The 21,468-nt window shown below is 40.9% G+C and overlaps 1 protein-coding gene across 1 annotated transcript; it reads right to left on the bottom strand.

Moving 5' to 3' along the window:
• Positions 1-5,259: 5,259 nt before the first annotated feature.
• TEKT4 (tektin 4) lies at positions 5,260-18,264 on the bottom strand. Its single transcript, XM_010201105.2, has 6 exons — positions 17,731-18,264; positions 10,761-10,831; positions 9,146-9,289; positions 8,080-8,302; positions 6,953-7,107; positions 5,260-5,473 (listed from the first exon to the last, which is right to left on the bottom strand). The coding sequence occupies exons 1-6, from the start codon at positions 18,262-18,264 to the stop codon at positions 5,260-5,262; spliced, it is 1,341 nt and encodes a 446-aa protein (XP_010199407.2).
• Between the last annotated feature and the right edge of the window lie 3,204 nt (positions 18,265-21,468).

Here is a 21,468-nt window from a genome sequence, read left to right as displayed (position 1 = left end):
TAAAGAAATAAGTGAAATTCCTCCCCATCTTCAGAGTTACTTCTTTTGTGGATTGTTTTTTTAATCTCTTCAATTACCCTATGGTGGGCATTTGGATCTTCTTGATTAACTGTGCATGACTATGTGAAAAGGTCATTCAATTTTTCTTCCCTGTCATTATGTTCATATAAGTATTCTAAGAATCAGCAATAAAACACTTCATCTTCCTATTTCTTTTAAAAATAAGTATTTTTTTTTACTCTCTAAAGCCTTTTCCCCAAAGGTTTCATCCTTTCCTGATGCTTTTTTACTTTCAGAGCAGCCAGACTTGTTGAAGCTGGAGTCAAATTTGAAGCAGATCTTGGTGCAGCATTTAAGAGGTACATAGATGTTCTTCCATGGAGAATTAAGGCCTGACTTCTTTTTTTTCATACTCTAAGTAGATAATAAGAGGCTTTTAAACAGAAAAGGTAAAGTTTCTCTCTTTATATGAAGAAGCATCACAAGCAGAGACACAGCATGTTCAGTATGACTGAATTCCAAAGTGTAAGGGGAAAAGATGCAATTGGGGAAATCAAAGAGGAATAATTCTCCATCAAAATGCCATGCTTGTGCATTTCCAAACAGATTATAAACAAACAGGCTAACTGTCAAAGAACAAACGGTCTCCTGGCATGGTCTGTACATTAGGCAAATGGAGGCACGCTTCTATAACACAAGTTGGAAGCAGGAGATTTTCCTCATAACACAACAGTACTACAGACAATGGAAAAGACTCATTCTCTTAATTCTCATCAAAACCCACAGGACTGAAAGACAACCTTAGGATCCAGGTGTCCTAACCCATTTGTCAATATGGGCTGGCTTCAAAAAGGAATTTTCTTACTGTTCAGTTCTCTTAAATACTCAACTTGCTTATTATGCCCATCCTATTTTTCTTCTAAGGAAAGCTTAAAAGGAACTTGTAGGACTAAGGTGCATGTGCCTGGCACGTGTAACGAGTCATAGTAACCAGAATATCCCTCTATACACGATGTATTGAAATAAGGATGCAGTAGTGAGGTTGTCATAGGAACAACTGAATTCATCACCCAGAGCATGGTAAAGCCAGACTGTTGCTTCAAATTCAGAGAGAAATGCAGCTGGAGTGTGACCCTGAGGGACTGTCACTCCTCCTGAGACAACAGGCAGTGGTGGGAGTTAAAGGAACTCGGTGTCTTGAAGGATGAGCTCTCATTCTGGTGCATGGTGAGTGCTGTGGTCTCAATGAAGGCGTTATGAGGTCTGATGCTTTTTCCCTGAGCAGACTAAATGTAGGAGTCCCACTGAAGCCTTCTTTCAGGCAAACTTTCTTTGAAGTAACTGCATGCAAAAACTTTTGATGAGATAACCTAGTTGTCATCATTTTGGTGCTGAGCATGTTCCCAGAGAAGGGAGAGCAGAAAGCCTCTAGTAACAAAGGAGCTTCGAGTGAGCAGATACCGTAAGGTGGTGTGTTGAAGGCAACTTCTCCTGCAGGCTTTCCCAACCTCTTTGGCTAACTGTAGGCTTAAGTGGTGTTTTAATGGCTTGAACAAGAGATCAAAGTGTAGTTTGCTCACAGTGTGGAATGGTCAGAGTCTGCTTGGGTACCTGGGCACATGAAGTATTTTATATCTGTTAACTGTAAGTATATAAACTCTAGAGAACAAATGACAAATAGCAGATGGCTATTTTCCAAACAAACTTTAAGAAATTTCCAAGGTGAATATCTCTATCAAATGCTACTTAGTTACTGAATAATATCCAGTGATCTTATTAATGGAAAGCCCAGCTCAAGTTGCTCATTCAGGGACGTATTAACCACACAGATCTCTCCCTGTTCAGCCAGTTGCCCTCATTCCTGTTCTGCTTAGATTTGTTTCTAAGTGCTGTGAAGACCATCCTGCCACTTCAGACACGGAACAGGGGAGTGGATATATGGAAACAAGCCTTGCAAACAACCTTGCAATGGTCCTGCAAACAACCCCAGTATGGGGAATTTTTAGATTGCCTTAAAGGTTTTTCATTGCTCCTGTTCTCAGCCTGTTGTGGACTCAGTGTGCAATCCAGTTACCAGATACATCTAGGAATAAAACAGGCCACTAATGAGCACTGTCCATGGCCATAAAGTTGTTACTGCCACTTTTATTACTGTTAAGATCGATGCTGCGATGCAATTTACTCAGAGGGGCCAGTAGAACTAAGAGACTACACAGAAATTACTTGGAAAAATTGCTCAGGAAAAGATTTCAAAAACAACTTCCACTTCTCTGTGAGTCACTTTGTAATTACACTGCAAATTACCTCAAACAGAATCTTGAAGAACAATAGAAAAATCTGCTCACATTCAGATCCCCTTTTTAAGACACAGCTGGTGTTACTGTTTATGTTTGTGGCTATTTACCATGTAGACTGAATTAAAGATCAATATTTTAAGCAGATATTGCTTGTACCATGTGTCAAGGGTCCAAAAGGAGTGACAGAAAAATCTTGCCCAGGTACTTGATGCTAATGTCTGCCACTTTGGCGCTACATCTTCTAGTGACCCATGACACAGTACAAGGCCGGAATGAGTGTTCTAAGCTTCAGCCCTAGAGAAAATCAATTACTCATGATAAAAAGACTACACAAACATTACGTCCCACTTCACTGCCTTTAAGTAACAAGTTTTTAAGGGGTCTTCACTCCTATTTTTTCATCCCTTTACCAGGTGCTATATAGTTTATCACACCAGTAATTCCTTTCTCTACCCGTAAGCAGATGAAAAAACTCTCGGATTTTCTGTAAATTAAACCTCATCTTCATAAGCAGAACTCTCTTGGGATAATCAACAAAAAATTCCTAAAGAAGTAAAAAAAAAGTCCACACTTGTCATACAGGTGAGCAGGCAGAGATCAAGAACATTGGAACCTGTGACCCCGGCTCACATGGCACCCAGCTAAAACAGCTCTTAAAAAATTTCCTGGTAAATCCTCAGCTTATGAATGAATTATGAAAAAATCATATTAAAACATATTCAGGTGCTAGAGGAGTGGCTTGAATTAGTATTTTTTTTAAATCAGCAATAAAGAAAAAATTAATTACTGAAAACTGAAGCTATTCCATCAGATTCTCACTCTTACAACTTGCTGTAATAATCTCTTACCATGTGAATAGGCAGCAATTACACGCCTGTCAACATACTTGGTTTGCCAGAGCAGGACCTTCCTTCATTGTCTTAAAGCAAGGTCAGACTAATTTGGTTCACAAAGGTAAATTAAACTAATAGGATTTAACTGGGGAAAGCTCTGTTTACAGCCCAATATGAGGCATAAGGCTGTTTGTGCTCAGCACAGGCTCAGAGAAGATGACAGCACTTTTCCTCTCTCTAATGCACAACTCCTAAATAAAAATGACAGCTTTGGGTCCTGGGCTGCATATTCTCCTCATCCCATCTGCCATAATCATAACCTAAATTCCATTTTTATTCCACTTTTTTTACTTTAGTGACTAAGGTCAATTTGAACATCTTTCTTTCTGTACTCTGAAGCCTGGTTCGTTGCCTTCTTTTTGTGTACACCTAGAGACGTACATATGACCAAACAAGAACTGTCTAGAGGTTGGGACTAAATGACCATAACTCTTTAACATCACAGCTCTGAATACTGGAACATCTTTTAAAGTGTTTTATTCTTCTTGTGCAGCCAAAGTCAGTTTTACACACAATGGTACAGTGATGTAGCTGTACACAAGTTGTGTGAGACAGTGATTAGGCTGTAAGATTTGAGGATGAAGAGCAGACTGGAATATGCTGCCAAGAAGAAAGGCATTTTAAGAAAGGCAGAGTGAAGGAGAATGTTTTCAGTTTACAACAATAATCTTCAGTAACTGTTTTAAGGGATTTTTATGCGGAAAGTGTAGTAGAGCCACATTTTTTTTTAATTTATGTGCTGTTTCTTTCTAATAAGGATTCAACATCTGGACTATAAAAATATAATAATGAAGAAGAAATCTATTATAAAAGCAAAACAAAACTCTTGAACACAAAGGCTGTAAAACAGAGGGTTGGGTCAAAAGCCCTCACTGACGCAATTGTCTTTCAAAGAAACAGCAGTCGCTTTTAGCAGGAGGGCAATTGCTGAATAGTGCTCTGCACATCCTGAGTTAAGGTAATACAAATAGCTGTCTGTGAGAAAAACAGACAGGTTAATGGCCTCTCTTCTCTGGGTAACAGAACAGGGCTATGCACAAATGTACACCGGCTGGGGGTTTTGTGTGTATGTGTTTTGCTTTTTGAGCTGTTTTTTCTTCTCTCTCTCTGACCAGCTGCTTTTAAAAGTAAAAAACTGTACCACAGGAAACCATAATGGCATTCTATGCTGTGTCATCTTTGCTCCTTTTTTGACACGTCACATTTAACCAAGTGGCCTACTAAGCTAATGGATGAATGACATTTGTTCCATTGCTCTGCTAGAGCAGATTAATCTGATGTGTTCTCCATTATGGGTATTGTGCAAACACGGGCCCTACTTCCAGGGAATAGCTGGAACAGATCAAGAGCTCAATTCAACATCCAAGTGCTTAAGTTGAAAGTCACAACTGCAATTCACAAGCCTTTCAGAGGGGTTTTCTTTTTTTTGTAATAAACCTATATTTATTGACTTGAAGGTTAAAAATCCTCAGACTCTATCAGACAACAGAAGCAGGTGTCACGGACTGGGAGTGGCTTTGCCAGCAGGCAGATTGCCATCTAACCTGTGCAAAATTGTGGGAGTTTTTTCCTAATAATGTTTGAGCAGCTTAAAAGTCTATCATCTGTTTCCTTGCTGCTTACAAGGCGTTCTGTCAGGCAAGCAGGTTTGATTGCTATTTTTCAGGCTGCCTGAAAACGCTAACAAGCTATAAATGTTATATCTATGTCTGTGTAAGTTGTTATTATTCACAACAAATATTCACTCAACATATTTACTTATCAGGGTGAAAACCCCAAATCTGGCATACTGTGCAAATTATGTATATATAATATAAATACATTCTAGATGTAATGAATTACCTTTAAGATGTTGTTTTGAACCCACTATGCTTTAACAGGCAAAGTTTAACAGAACTTTTAAGGGCAAGACTCAAAACCTACTGTAGTATTAAACTACAGCACTTTAACCCAAAGAGAACACAGATAATACAGTACTCTGTTGTATAATAATATCCATGTATTTTATATTAATGATTTGAGACTACATTTTTCCTCCAGACTTTGCATAGTTGGTACAGAGATTAGCACTAATAACCTGCCAATTTATGAACTGCAGGGTAGTGTATGCGGTGGCCCATGCACTTTTGCCTGTCAATAAAAATGCTGTTTGTTTTCACAGCTATTTCTTTTTCTAAATTCATCCTTGTGTCCTCCAGATTCCTCAGAAACTGTTCAGATTCCAGCAGTTTTTTCTTCAGAGATTCGATGGACTCCATTAGTACTTCAACTTCACTGGTCAACCTGAACAGAATTACATGAAAAGAATATAAAAAAGAGCAGAAGTCAGTCCGTGTTCAAAAAGACATATGAATTGTAATGGCAATAAAGATCAACAGCTATAGAATCATAATACTCAACAACAAAGCAACTCAGAGAAGTTCTACACACTTGGTCTAAAGCAGAGTTCCCTTTCACAGCTACTGTACAGAAGTCTCCCATGATTTAGATAGTATTAAGACTGTCTTTTGCCACTAAGCACAGTGGAAGTATCCATCCTCATCTTTTCCCACTTTTCCCACTTTTCCTAAGAACTATAGGACAAAAATTGTTAGATAAATCCCCCAGTTTGACAGGATCAGCATTCTTTTAAGTCTGGTTTTTGGTATCTTTTCACTGGTAAAACACTCAAGTGTTAAAGATGATACTTCCACCAGAGATCAGAAAACAGTCTTGTCTTTAAAAACATAAAAGCTTTCAAAGAAGCAGCAGCACATCACTGTTTGAGAAGCAGCAAACCATTTTTAAAGCAGCACATAATTTCAACTAGAAGGCAGTGGGAGTTTGGTGCTTTACTGCAATCTGCCTGCAGAGAAGGCATATATTTACTTCCTGGGAAAACAAGATCCCTGTGTGCTATGCAAAGTAACTATAAACAGAATAAGCCCAGCAATTAAACTCATGCCCATTCAGCAAAGGACTTGCATGTATCCTTTAGTCCCATTAAAGGCAATGTACATACTGAAAAGCTTGCACAAGGACAGTTTGCTGAATCAGGACCCTACATAGAGCCTGAGAGGGTATAAAACATCTGGATTAACTATAAGTTCTTCCTCACTGTATAAAGAACAGCACATTGCCTTTGAATGGTAGGCACCTGGGCTACAAGGATATTTTAAGCCTGCAAACTGATTCCCCACCTTTCCTAAGGGTAGGAAAATGTGAAGGAGGACAATCAATTACAAAGCTCATAATGTGATCAAAACTGACAAATATGACACTCAGACCTTTAAATTAAAAGGATTTGTTGATCTCCAGTTTTAAAATGGATTATTACTGAAAATCAAATGCCAGCAGCAAGATGCTTAGTAGTACTGAGGACTTGTCTCAGACTGAGAGTGTGTGCAGCCCATTTACATTCTCAGCACTTGAAGCATAATTTGCTCGGCACAGAGACCACCTTGTGGTGAGCTTTGCTGACAGCAAAAAGGTTGCAAGTGATCCACATGCTGGATCATCTAAATCAAAAAGAAACCATGCAGTTCAGAGAAGAAAGCACAGAAAGGCAGAGTTGAGTCTATAGGTTTTCTATTTGTCAGCACATTAGGTAAAAATGGTATTTTCTTCCCACTGATTTCAGTCAATTGAATTATTTCTGATATATCAGAATCAAACCTACTAATAAAAGCTAAAGTATGTGTTGCCAATAAGAAGTACAAGAAAGGTCTAACGTCACTTCTGGATAAAATGCACACCTTGGAGGACCTGTTCAACAGTGTTTACCTGAATTGTGCTTCATCTCTGCAGAGCTCTATGTTGGGCCTAAAAGACCTGTCATACAGCCTTGTCTGAGCAACTTTCATTGGGCCTTCTTTCTCTCTGATAGCTTGTTTGAGAGCAGTAACGTTAGCTTCTTGATCTCCAATCCCTTTAAGGATCTAAAGAGGAAACCCAAGGAAAAGAACTTTAAAAAAAGATACACATCATCCCTGTGCATCCTATATATCTGCTGATGGTCCTAGTGCATCAGTTCTTGTTTTGACCTCCTATTTGGCCAGAATATAAAAGAAATAAAAGTACAAAGGTAGTTTTGACCTCTTATTTCTACTATTACACTGAGAATCTAATCTTCAGTCTAAAAAGAAGCAGAAAATACTCTGCAGCCGGTTCAAAATGTTTTCATTGTCTCCTGACAACACAGTCCACCTTCATGAATTGCTTTTAATTGTAAATTTTTAACTGTAAGTTATTCAAGAAAAAGTCAAGTTATTTTGAATGAGATTTGAGAGAAGTGCATGGGTATCTGGCATTAGTGAAGAAAATGGAAGATACAGGAAATTCTGAATCCCTTCTCTCTTATAACCACTGACACAAATGCAAAAAATAGTTTACCCAGCTGTCATTACTCAACAGGTGCTAAGGAATGACTAGTTTTTCCACACTTGCCAATGGCCTAACACAGAAGTAGGTTCTGCTCCACACTGGAGAAGGGGCAGAGGCTGAAGACACCTCTTGTCACGTGCCAGGAACTGCAGCTGATGATCTTACTGCAGCACAGCATGGCTTTCATTCCATAAAAGGGATAAGCAGGCTAGCCTGGGCCTCCTAACCTAAAGATCAGCTCTCTGATCACACAGTTTTAGGTTTTAGATCAGCAAGACATGGAAGAGAATATTTAATTTTCTTCATATTTAAGTCCATCTTCTGTTTAGATACAACAGATAGCAGAAAAAGCAGAATTGTATGCACAATCCTGCTCTGAAATGTCTCATCAGATACTAAGCTGACACAAAACAGTGTTCAATATCTGACATGGACTAAGATTTTTTTTTTCTAGAGGATAAATCTACGGTGACCATCTCAAAAGAGACAACTGTGCCTGTACCCAGCATTCAAAAAATAACACTTACTTCTTTCAAATGATACTCTAGTTTGTGTTTTGCATCATCTAGCTCCTCACAGCGTTTGCCAAAAGCCTCATTAACAGCAGCACATTGCATCCTCAGGTCCTCAGATACATCGTGAAGAATATTGTCAATCAAGGCACGAAGATTGATGGAAGCCAGTTTTTCTCGTTCTGCCCTATAGATGTTGTCCTGACTGAACTTGACCCATGTCTCTGGTGTTGAGGCACTGGAAGAAGAGGTGAATGGTATACAAAGAGGAACTTTGCTCTTTTGTTCAAGTTGGACTTAAGAAGACAATCTGAAACTGGTTCTCTCCCTGCAAAAGTGTCATCAACCTCTAGCTGTTTGTGTGGCTGGATGCAGTCTAGACTTACCATGAAGGAAGAAGACTGATGCTTTATAAAGTTAATGAACTCTGGTTCATCTTGTGGCTTCTGAGAGAAATAATATGTCATAAAATCATCCAAAGTTCTTTCATCTTTAGCCAATAAGAAGTATGCATATACTCTTTTGTGCAAGCACAAGCAGTTAAGTTACCAGCAACATAAATATATCCAATATATGCACAGTTTGTGTCTCCTATGAAACAACAAGAAACAAGATCTCTAGTTACACTTTGCCATGTGAGCACAGGGAACCACATAGCACGTGCAGTATATGAACTCTGAAAGGGGAAGGAGAAGCAGCACGATTTATTGGAATGATAATCTCCTCTGTGTAGAGGAGGCAGCACTTGCCCTTCCCAAAAGAATGGTATGCCTGTTGAAGGAGCAGTGTCTCAATAGGATTTAAATCAGCACTTAAAAGCATAATTATAACAGAGCATAATTATAAAAGCCAATTATTTCCAGAAAACCTTCTAAAAACTCAGTTTGTATACAGTGAACCAACTTTGCCATCAGTAACATGCCATGCTGAGATCATAGCACTACCTCTACTACTGTGTAGGTATCTTAAAGCTATGACATTTTATGTCCAAAGCAGCAGCACCTTTAATTCAGAGCAGCATTACAGCTTTCACTGACATAAAACATGTGATTTGTGGAGGATAATGACAGTAACTACTCACCTCTCTTCAAACTTCACTGAACCAGGATGGAACTGGACGTTAGTGCTCTGGTTACTGTATCTGCCACATTTAACATCAATGTAGTATGTTTCAACTTTGTCTGACCAGTCCCTTTCACAAATCTCTTTGTGATCTCGATTTAATCTGAAAAGTCATTATTATCACACATTGTTACTGGAAAACAATGTCATTAACAGAACTATCGTATATCTATGAACCTAGGCTCTGAGCCTTTGTCTTCCATGAGCAATGAGAACGTGAACTTTTCTTTCTATCTTGAAAATTCTAACCAAACTCTCCAAATTAACCAAACTATTTTCTAGGACAGTATGTCTGATGTACTAAACAATACCTTAGACCTTCTGTAATGTTCTGTACTGTCTATAAGACTTAGAGCTCTTACAGACTGTAACAAAGAAGATGTTGGACTTCGGATTTTGCTGAATAATCCTAAAACATAGAGGATTTTTTTCAACAGTGGCCACAGCTGCACTTATTATGGGGACAATAGGTAGGAGGTTTGCCCAGAAGAACACTCTTCCCATCGTAAGACATCAGGTAGTGCTAGTAGAAGACACTCCCTCCCCCCTTTCATTAGTAAATTTGAGCATGAGTCAAATTCAACACTTCCATAAATGAAGTGACCTTATATCGTTCTTTTGCCTTGGAAGATACAAGTGCAAGGAGTTAAAACTGTTTCTCTGCTGTCAATTAAATGAGACCCACGTCAATGAATTAGAACGACTTCAGATTACAAAAGACAGCGGGTAGCTATCAACTTGTAACACCAGATGTCAGCCTCTCCCCAGGAATTAAGAGACTGCTGGCAGTTGAAACTAAAGACCGTACTAAATGGTACTAAAACGACAAAAAAACAATTATAAAAACAAATGCTTAAACTTGGTAGACTCTTCTCACACTCTGATGTAATAGAACTACTTTAAATTATTGTGCATTTATACACATTCTTTCCTAAAGAATATTTCTTTTTCTGTGGTACAATAACACATATTTGATCGGATTAAACGAAATTTAAAACTAAAATACTGAGGTTTCCAGCAGTTAACTCCTTCATATTGATGAAACTTAGGATTCAGGTAAAGTCTTTCCAAAGGGCTTATAAATCAGAAGCAAATATTCTTTTCATATTGCAATCAACTGCTACAGAAGGGAAAGTGAAGTTTCATATTTTTAGTTCATACTGACATCTTGAGGCAAAAGAACCTCTTCTTGAAAAGGTCCTTTGATTAGAGAAATTATTTAAGAGAGCCTATACTACAAGTCTATCACAAAGTGTAACAAGAGAGATTGAAATCCAGATAATACCTTTAGTGCACTCCAGTTGAGTGCTGGAAAATTAGAGAACTGAATACCCCTACTGAAAACCGGGACTGAAAACCTAAAGCATGGCTTTAGGGCATGTCTCTTCTTTTACCTTACCCTACTTGAACATCCTAAAGTTTCATCACTGAGTACCTCTTTTCAGGCTTAAATGGAATTCCCACAGCTCATAAGCTGGCATTGGTAAGATCTTTACCCACTGGGCATTGTACCCCTATATGCCAGGAACTATTGGGCTATATAAATTGGCAACTAAGGTAAATAAATGCCTTACCGCATCTGGTTACTAGCTTGCATCAAAGTTCTTTTCAAAAGCTCCTGGATATTTCTGATAAGCTCAGCTTCCTAGATAAAAACATCGAGACTTCTGTGACATACAGAGCAACACATACTGTCCTTCAGAGCAATTTTATTTCAATGGATATGGATAACCACTTAAGTCTACCCACTCTTACACTATTATTACAAGTCACGATTTTCTGAGGAGTTCGCAGATACTGAGGTTACTCAGTCTGAGGTGGCAGCAATACTTGGAATACTTCTAAAGCCTGGGGACTAATTATTTTCACATTGCATGTGTATTCTATGAAAAATTCTATGTTCTATCAGATTAAACAGAATATCTTAATTACTTCCACACCTTTGAAGTATGGAAAAATAGGGCAAGGGCATCATGCTCAGAAGGACACCAGAGTCACAGCCTGCCCAAACACAAGATGCCATTTTAAAACTGAGTAGGATACTGTCTGCCTTCAAGCACAATCTTGTGGTACAGCAGGTCAGCTTCTCTGGCAAGACACTGGCTTCCAGAACCTGCTGAGTCCTTGCAGATACCTTCAGAGCCTGCTGCTTTGTTCTGTATGCAAGGGAGAGGCTTCCTATCAGATTCTTGCAGATCTCTAAAAATACAGTTTGCCTGGCTTATGGTGATGAGGTGCAATTTAACATAAAGGAGGGAGCAGTATCATAACCTTCTGTTGGCCTGCCTCCTTTGAATACCTTCTATAACTAAAAATAGAAGTTACTACTCTGCAATTTAAACAGCTATTGTTTGCTTCAGCAGGTATGGGAAAGCTGTCATAATATAAACCCAGTGGCACAGCTTTAATTTTTTAAATAGATCTATTTATTCCAGAACTCATTTTGCCTCTAGTGATGGACATGGAGGGCTGCAGAATTATCTCAGATATGTAATATTGCTTCAGGGGTTCATTTCCTCTGAGTCAGTTGCAAGACAGTGGCTGCTCAAAGTCACAAAGCTTCAACTCACCTTGATAACAGATCTGATGTCTGAAGTTTCAGCTCAAGCTGGTTTTAGCAGGAATGTTCATTTCAACACCAATATGACTAAACCAAAAAAGATCACACTTTCTAATGATCTCTCATTGAATCAAAAGTATCTGGTGCTCATTTTTGACTGCAGTAATGCTGCCTTAGGGATTAACTATCAGTGCTCTAAGAAGTGACTTTACTGACCTGGTGACTACACATTACTATATAAAACGCAGTGCAGCCAGCATTTTCTTTTTTATTATTTAAAGGAATTTAATATTTGAGCTTCAGATATTAAAGAGCTTTTGTGTATGAAAAACTCCTAATATCTTTTGCTGGTTTACGTCAATGACAGTCATCTAATGACAGCCAAGGGAGAATATACTTACTAGTAAACTTTATTCCCAGAATACTATTGGCACTTGCTGATCCTCGTACTGGTTTGGAAAAATAAATGAGTGTGTATGTCCCTGTGGTGTCAGTTTCTCCACCATAAGAAACCAACAGGGACCATAAAAAAGATAATTTTATTCTCATAATTTCCAATTAATCATAATTGGAAAGAAAATGTCACTTTTAAGGCTCTAAAAGAGCATGATTAAAATAAACACATAGCTTGAAAGGATCATTTTCCAGACTGTGAGTACATTACAACTCACTTTCTGCAGTGGGGAAGTATTACAATGCCTGAGTTGTCAAAGTAAAACTTCAAAAGGATTTGAAAGGGTTAGAAAGCTCCAGCACTCAAAATTACATTTGTAGTAATTATTGTTTGTAATAATTGCTATATAGTAATTGCTATTATTTTGTGTTGGGTAGTCAGCCTCCATGTAAATAAAGAGACAACCAGTTTCCTGTGAGTAATGTGCACAATTTTAAACAAGAAAAGCTTTCCTTTAGCAACTAAAGTCTCTCTAACAGAAAAAGTGAAATAATGCAAAAATAAAGAATTCCCTTGTTGAATGGCCTAAAATGAAACTTTAAAATCGATTCCCTGTTGAGGAGATATGTATTCAAATATGACATTTAAAACTGGAGATACAGTTCTCATAATTAATGGCAGTCTAAGACTAGTTAGAGTGGATAAGCAGGTGTAAATGACAATGAGTTTTCAATGCTTACCTACTAAATGAATTTTCTTAGCTTTTAAAATAGTTTTTAAATGAGATTGTATGGCTGGGAGGAGCTGTGGCACTAAGTTGAAGATCCTTTGACCTAGGTCCCTTACTCTTGGCTACAGTGTCAGACATCACAGTACAATCCTACCTGCTGCCCACCCATAGCTGTGGCTGACTCATGGGATTGACATCAGAGAAGATCCACCTGCCAGCCAGCACTACCTGTAGAAAAGCTGGAGCTGGGAATCTCATATACCCTATGGAGGACTTGAAAATTCCATGTCTGCTCCTTCACATTTTCTTTGCACAGTAAATTCCACCAACAACCATGGCAGTCAGAAGCACAACTCTACTGGACTTTGTGACTTGAGACATAAAAATGTGTGGGGTGCCACACTAACATACTGGGGGCAGATCTGGGTTTTAGCAAGTGGCTGAAAAGATGATGCTTCTGAAGTGCGTGCTCAGAATTGTGTTGGCAATTAATCTTGAAGGCCCAATCTGCATTAAGAGAGGAAAAGCACTTGAAAGAGTTTGGTTAGCTAGCAACATCTCTGGTTCAGAGGACAACATTAACTGAGATGTTCATTTCTTCAGTTCATGAGAGGACTTGGTGGATGAATTGCCTTTTTGTTTTCTCCTTGTTTTTCCCGTATATGTCTCCATGTGCTGCCTATTAAAATGAAATACTGTAAGACCTGAAGTGATCTTGGCTTGTTTTCAGCTGTCTTCTCCACTGTTAATACTAATAATAAACCTATGTTATTATAAATGGTTGTCAATTAACAGGGAGAGAACATGTTATAGCTTAGCGTGCCGTTTATTTTATTACAGTATTTAACATTTATGATGCAAATGTTGGATTTTCCTCAAATATTGCGATAAAACCAGCCCAGTTCATGACTCTGCATCTAATTAATAGTGCAAAGAAAATGTTTAAGAGCAGATGTTTGTGCCTACCATGAATTTACAAATGCTTTTCCTTTTTTTACAGCCTGTCTTTTTACATCAGTGACTTGCAGATGTTGGCAATGTCTAAATACAGCACCCAGGGCCAGAATGACACAGTGAGCAAGCAGCTAAGAGGGACTGGTGGAACCTCATGGGAGAGGCTGTGCAGTCACCCTTGATTACAAATGCAGCTGTATCCATCCATCAGTAACAACATGACACCAGATGTCCCACACGTCAGTGCAGCAAATAAAAGCAAGCTAGCTTACAGATCTTACTAGACTGAGACCCTCAAAGAGTGTGTAACAGGATGACTGTTATTGATTACAGCTGAGAGTGAAATAAGGTAAGTCTTCAAAACTTCATCTCAGCAACTGGCCTTTTTCCTGCTGGTCTCTGAGAGTCATTTCAAAATCCATGGTCTGCAGATGCTGGCAATAAGCACAGCGCTCTCACCTGAGTCATCTGTGCACAGGACTGTGCTGTGTCCTGTGTCCAGATCACAGTGTTTGGAAATGGTGTTCTGTTGTTTTCCTTGCCCCATTACTGAAGTTAGTGAGAATACATAGGTATATATCTTTTCTCCCTTTCTCTGCTTTTTAAACTTTAATTTTACACAGCTGATAGGATCTTGGCTAATGCCTTTGTCTTCAGCAACAGGGAATAGATTGGACTGACTTCACTGTTGAAGCAAACAACCCAAAAAATCAACTCTCTGAGCCTAAGGTAAAAAAAACGGCATAAGCTTAAGTACATTCACTTATTCCACAGTCATATCTGGCACTCAGTGAATGAGCCTGGACCCTGGACATGTAGAAATAACCTTGAAATGTAGTATACATGCAACTGAAACATGATTTATTGACAGTATACCACCACATGGCAAGTCCTTTGCTAGGGCTTACATTTTCAATATTAAATGCATCCCTACAAACATACTAAAGTGTCATTAAACTGATGCAAAGAGGATTCAGAGAAGATGTCATATGGGTTCTGAAAGTAAAAAACCTCATACAAAACAGATGCATGTACAGCTTGTTATGAATTCTGCTGTTTCCAACGCAGCAGCACAAAGAAATTAGTTATTTGAGAGATTTAATCTTCTTTTTAGTCATCAAAGATCCTGCTTTACTGCAAAAACAACTGTTTCTTTCAGCTTCCTTTTCTTAACCAGAACTGCATTAAGAAGAGATGAACTTCTGAGTAACAGCTGGTTTTACTACATATATGAGAAGCTTTCACTTAAATATCCTCATCTCTCACTCCAGCAGTGGCTATTTAAAGGTGATATCACAATAGGTGATCTTCAAAGCAAACTGGAAAGAAGAGCTGAAACCAAAACTCCCTAAAAGGAATAGATGGTGTGCCAGGACAATAGGAAACCCCAAAAATTATCTGGATGCATAAAACCTTCATCAGAGATGCTTCTGTTTTCTTTGTGAGTCAACTGAAGTGAGTCCTACTGAACAGATTAAAAAAATGTAACTACATGCAGAGATTCAAAACTGCTTGGACACGTATATTGGATGTTGTTTCTTTAAATGTCATCTGCCGGGAAGCTGCTGAAAGGTGGTTATCTGGGAACTGTTCTTCATTGTTGTAGAAAGCTGAAAGCAGGAACAAAACCTATGTCCTAGGAAAGACTTTCCATGACTACGTGAAGAGCAGTCTCTTGTCCAGATATGTTCTTCCCACAGTTGCAAATTTCCCTGTGCACCTGTTCATAGGAGCTGGCAGGAACACAGAAAAGGCATTAGAGAATGATACCAACAGAAGCCTGGGCTGCTAGTATGAGAGGAAGAGTTTCAAAGGAAGCAAAATGCCCTAGAATATCAATTAACTGTATAATTAAAACAGCAAGGAAAAGAATGTCTGTTTCCTAACACAGTTGACTTTTGGAAACTCTTCTTATTCTCAGTTTTTCCATGGGAAGAGGATAAATTACTCCTGATCTCCCTTGCATCGCCAGTTCTTAAGAGAGTTAAGACGAGAAAGTGACTGGACAAGTAAGGAACACACAGGAAAAGTGCATAACTCCTCCAAATAAGCCAATGTTGTGACACAGAGCTACCAGTGAACTGGGCCATTAACTTGGAAATCGGCGCAGTGAACAGTCAGAATTCATGGAAGAGCAGCTCTAAGTGTCAAAAAATATTAATCAGTTTTGAAGAGAGTAAGAAACACAAGGTACCATCTGACTACTTGCAGTGAAAGAGGTAAGGAGCTTACAGCTTAAAGAGCTGGCAAAGCCACAGAGGGCACATTTAACATCTATTGCCAAATATTCTTGCCGTAAAATTTATCCCTTCATGCAAATGGGAAGACTTTCCTCTGATATTATGTACTCCTCTTCCTCCTGCACTGCAAAGGTCATTGGCATAGCAACAAAATCTTCATTTCTCAAGAGTCCATCTGCTGCTGCTATACACGCCTCATCTGAACTCACATAATTCTTTATCGATGACATCCTACTTGGCTGTGGACAGTCTGTTGTCATAAGCATACAATCATGATTTCAGGTGAAAAATTAGCAGCAGCAGCAACAGCAGCAGATGGGACTTCTGAGCAATGAATGAACTATGCTCTGAGATCAGCAGGAAAAAAATGCAAGAGAGAAACCCTGCCAGAAAATGATTGTTTTTTTGTAAATCTTACATTTCAAGATTTCTCTACAACATCAGCAGCTGATGAAAGTAATTTGTTTTCTGCCATCTGAATTTTGGGACACTTCATACCATGAAATATCCTATACATTAACTTTTGCATGTTTATATTTTTGGCTGGAACAATGTCTTAAAGATTGATTACAATTCAGCAACTGTAACCCTATCCAAAATACTGCTAAATACTATCATGCTAAATAGTATCCTGCCATCAACTATGTAAGTCTCTTCAATATTTTTCTAACAACAAATATTAATCATCTGGTTTAATCAGTAACTCATCATGAATCAACTTGCACTGTATATTGGAGGCTGCAGGCAAATAATCATTAATTTATTTGTGAGACACTGTATCATCCCAGAATGAAAAATGACCCAGAATCTGCTCTGTAACATCTGCAGCCACAATAATTACATCATCTTTGGAGGCAATCTACACACAGTGTTGGATCCCAGTGACAGATAGCAATGTGTCAGCTGGAGTAAAGAGTACTCTATGGGAGGAAAATGATCAAGGAAATTCAGGAGACTGTTGGGTTTGTTGAAGCCACACTGTCAGAAATGCCATCTCTATGTGCCCCTCCCCACTTCCCTGGAGATATAATCTCATGCAGGTGTCAACTACATTGTATACTTCAATGTGCTGTCCCGCAGGATCATGAAAATGATGGTTTGAGTTCAGACACTGTAGCACTGTGTTGGATCACCACTTTGGCATGAGCTTTGGCAAGACTACAGCATGAGCCTCAGCAGTAAAAGATAATGGCAGAGACTGAAAGATTCAGACAGTTGGAGCATGGAAACAGGCAAGGAGCATTTCACTGGTCCTGAAGAGCCTGCTTATTGGGCACTGCATTTTTAAAGTGTAACCTGCAGAGGTGTAAGAACTTTAAGCCAAACAGAAGCTGGACGAAGATTAATGCCAAAACAGGATGACCATTTTGGTTCAGGAAACCTCTGCTTTCATCTCGTTTGTATCTGGTCTGAGAGGGCTGATCTAGTCTCCCTCATCACATACTCATGTCATTTTAAATACTTTTTTAACTGAGAAGGAATTGCAGACAATCTTTCTTAAACCTCGGAGTGCCACCAACTCCAGGCTGCCAGGAAGGGGCACTAGGCCTCTGTGCATTGCCAGCAGATACCTTCATGAGCTGCAGTCACCATCAGCTGACCAAGCTGCTCATCATTTTAGAGACCAGAGCAGTGCTGACAACTCTAATCCTAATGTCCTGCTCACCTTCAGCAACTCTCTCTCCACCTCATCACAGACCAGGTCTGGGGGCTGCCTCCTCTCACGACACTGCAGGTTGTCAGTGGCAATGGCATAGGGCACCTCGGTGGCATCAAGTGCCCTTTCCAGCCGCAGCTTCTGGGCTGCCAGCAGCCTGGTCTCAGCATCGAGCTCCTCAATCTCCCTCTGGAGCTCAGCCTTCCAGAAGTGTATGTCCTTCAGGCGCAGGCCCAGGGTGGCAGTGGAGTCCTGCTGGGCACGCTGGGCGGTGGCAGCAGCATGTTTGGCCAGCTCCTTGGCCTCGGCTCGCCCGCGCTCTGCCTGCTCGCAGCCTGCCAAGGCCCTGTGGTACAGATCTGAGTTGCTCTGGTGCCACTCAGAGGGCAGGTACTTGGCAGTACGGAAACTGGCCGTGGCCAGACCGCTGGATGAGTCGGGCCCCGTCTTCAGCGCTACCTCGCACACCTTCATGGGTAGGTCGGAGGCAGGCACGGCCTGCGGCGCCGGCTCCTTGGTCAGCGGGACTCCGGGCTGCGCCATGGCGCGGGCCTTCGGCAGGGCCGGCTCTGGCTCCCCGCGGCGCCGCGCCGCGTCCTCCCGTCGCCGGGGCAACGGCAGCAGCCAATGAGGAGCCGGGTCTCCCCACTCCGAGGGGAAAGCCGGGCCCGCCCCTCGGTACCGCGCTCCGACAGCCACCAATCACAGCGCGGATCCTCCCTGAGGCCGCGTCGGATTGGGGAATGCCGGCTGCTCGCCCCGCCTCCAAGCCTCTTGTTGCTATGGCGACGGGGACACCCAATGGGGCAGGAGAGGGGCTCTCGGCGGGAGCTGGCGGTGTCATGGCGGCGTCGTGGCGGCGCCGGGCGGGTCCCAGGCGGGCCTTGGTGCGTGTTGTGACGCTTGTCATTCTCACGTGCGGTGTGCCGGTGAGAGCAAAGAGAGGCCAAAGGCGCTACAGCGCGTTCTCGCTGCCCTTTGTGCGGATGAACCTCTCTTCCAGCCGCCGCGTGGGCACGAGAGCGCTTTTTCCTGTTTGCTTTGGAAGCACCAGAGGATCCTTCAACACGATTCCTGCCCAGCCAGCGGAGAAGGCGATGGGGGAGGCGCTGCCTGTGCCTCCATGCTTGCCCCGGGGCCCAGAGAGCCTCTCAGCCGGCGGGGAATGCCCTGGAGAGGAGGGGCTGTGGTATCCACTGCTTCTAAGCTGTTCAGTTTATTCCATTTTTGCATCTCACTCCATTCTTACACACAAATCTTCCTTCCGAAGACGATTTGTATTGCTCTGGCCTGCTCATAGATCAGGTGCATATGAGATCCAGGTGCTGCAATGTCCCCTGTTTAATTTTCACCCAGGGAGACACACACAACTTGTGCTTTAATTGTGTTAAATTTGGGGAGGCTGCCCTCACTGTGCAACAAGGAAAAGGAAGAAAAGAAAATGGAGAAAGGGGAAAGAAAGATGAAAAGGGCTGCGAGACAGAAGTGTTTTTTTCAGAGCCTTTGGAGGGAAGGTGCTGGAAAGCACAATGACAATAGAGGGCACTCTCGTCCTTGCACTGCGACATCCTCTGCCTTCAACGTCGTTTTGATTTAGGAAAGAAAGAGGAAGACAAAGCCATGTGCGCTACAGCCTACCCAGTGATACCCAGGCTAATTGGCTCCTTATGTGTCGAGGAGAGCGATGCCTGAGCTGCATCGAGGTGTGGGCAGCAGATAACACCCAAACGCCACAGGTGTGGGGTAATCTCTGCCCAGCTGCTAAGAGCTGCTTTTGCACCACACAGACGTCTGCAGAAGACACTTTGCATGGTGAGAGTTTGCTGTAAATCTGCAAGTCCGTGGTCTTGTGTTCTTTAGAAAGATCAAGTGGTTGTCCCTGATAGATGTGTTTGTGCATCAGCTGCAAGTGGCTGCCCACCAACCCTGTGTCACATCTGGTAGTACATGCCCAGCAAAGGCTCTCCTTCCACAGAGACAGTGTTCATAAAGGAGATTCAGTCCCAGCAAAGAGAAGAAACCCTTCACCTTCCCTTTTGCAAATATTTGCAAATATTAATTGGCCCTCCAATTAAACAGCAGCAGTGGATGATGTCTTTGCACTGTCGAAGTCACTGGAATGACACCCTTTGCTTTCCCTTTGCATTTCATTTCCGTTTCTCTCCTTTTTCATGCACCTTGCCTTCATGGTAACTTTCTTATCTTTTCCTTTCCTTACATTACCTCGAGCCTGTACCTTTCTTTCTCTTTGCTCTGCTTGTGGCCTTCTCTGCATGATGATCTATGCAAATTTTTCGTTTTGAAAGTACAATAAGTCTACAGGAAAATCCTTGCTGGGCTATTCAGAGTGAAAGTCCTTGGTATGGAAAATACATTTTTGGAAAATAAGGGCACCAACAATTTGCTCTTAAGTAGCATTTTTCTCTGAAGGTTTCAAAAGCCCTTTTATTAGTGGCATCTTATCACAGGCAGTGCTGTGTCAGCCAGGCAGTTTTAAAGGTGGGTCAGTAAGGGCCATGATGGAATGTGGCTGAGGTTGCAAACTTAGCAGTTGAGTTCCAGGCCTTAAATATGATTCTTAAACGATGATTTTTTCCAACAGCAAAACACTGCACAAAAGAAGGGAAAAAAAGAGTAAAGTCCTTCTGATCCAGTGCATGGATGACTTCAGTGAGAAGTTTTAAGTTTTTGATCACAACTGGTCAACATTTCCAAGGATCAGACAGATTTTGGAGAGTATTTTAATGAGGCTGTGTTTTGTTTGGGGTTTTTTTTGTCAGTCTAAGCCTGTTTTCAAATGTTGACAGGTGCCTCACGTCCTAGCAGGCTGAGTATCACATGGCTGCAGGAAATAAAAGCAAAACCTACTGGCACCTGTCAGATTTGGGAGTTCCCTTCATTATCCAGATCAGACCCAGGGACTCTGTTTCAAAGCCATTCTGACAGTCAAGTGATTTAATATGCCACTGTAACATATAAATTATCAACAGCTATTCAAGACGTTCTCAGAGCCCAAGATGACAAAACATACTGGAAGAAAAGAAGAGAAATGTTTTCCAGCTCAAATCTTTTGACATGCAATAGATTAAGATTTCTCTTGGCTAGAATCCTTTTAACGGGAAACTAGTTCCCCTTCCCACAGCAAATGCTCCTGTTTATGTCAGGTGCCCCGTGAGGTTTTTCGCTTGCTGCTGGTTCTTTTTGCCTCTTTTTTTTGTTTGATTTTTTTTTATTAGCATGAGGGGCCAATGCAATGTTGTCACCTGGATCCAGTCTTCATGTTTGCACCGAATTCCTTCCACGCTGCCGTCTGTGGGACAGACTGCAGACTGCCCAGTGGAGCAGCATAGATCTTGTGCATGGAGAAGGGAAAGGTTTCCTCTCACATCCCAGCAGCTGGGAGGCTTGTGTCTTATCCACATGCACAGAAGTACTAGAAATACTTTCTCAAAAAAAAAGCTCTGGGTCCTTTAACATATCCCATTCTTCTCGTAAAGGCAATCAAAAGCTTGAAAATGTGACCCACTTCTACCCAAATATCCCTCCAAGCAGAGGCAAAAACATGATATAATATTCTGAAAATTTGCTTTTCAAGCTGAGCTGATGCTTTGAGGGCTGCCCGCAGGGATCTGCTGAAGGGAGGAACCCGACGTACTTTGTTGTTATAAGCTTAACAAAATCTCAGCACAGAGCAGCTGTATCATGGCTACTTTATTGGAATTAATAAGCAGAATTATTAACAGAATT

This window comes from Colius striatus, chromosome 3, assembly GCF_028858725.1.
Source record: "Colius striatus isolate bColStr4 chromosome 3, bColStr4.1.hap1, whole genome shotgun sequence".
Classification (NCBI taxonomy): Eukaryota; Metazoa; Chordata; class Aves; order Coliiformes; family Coliidae; genus Colius; species Colius striatus.
The sequence above is the reverse complement of the archived record's forward strand: the minus strand, read 5'-3'. Positions and strand labels throughout refer to the sequence as shown.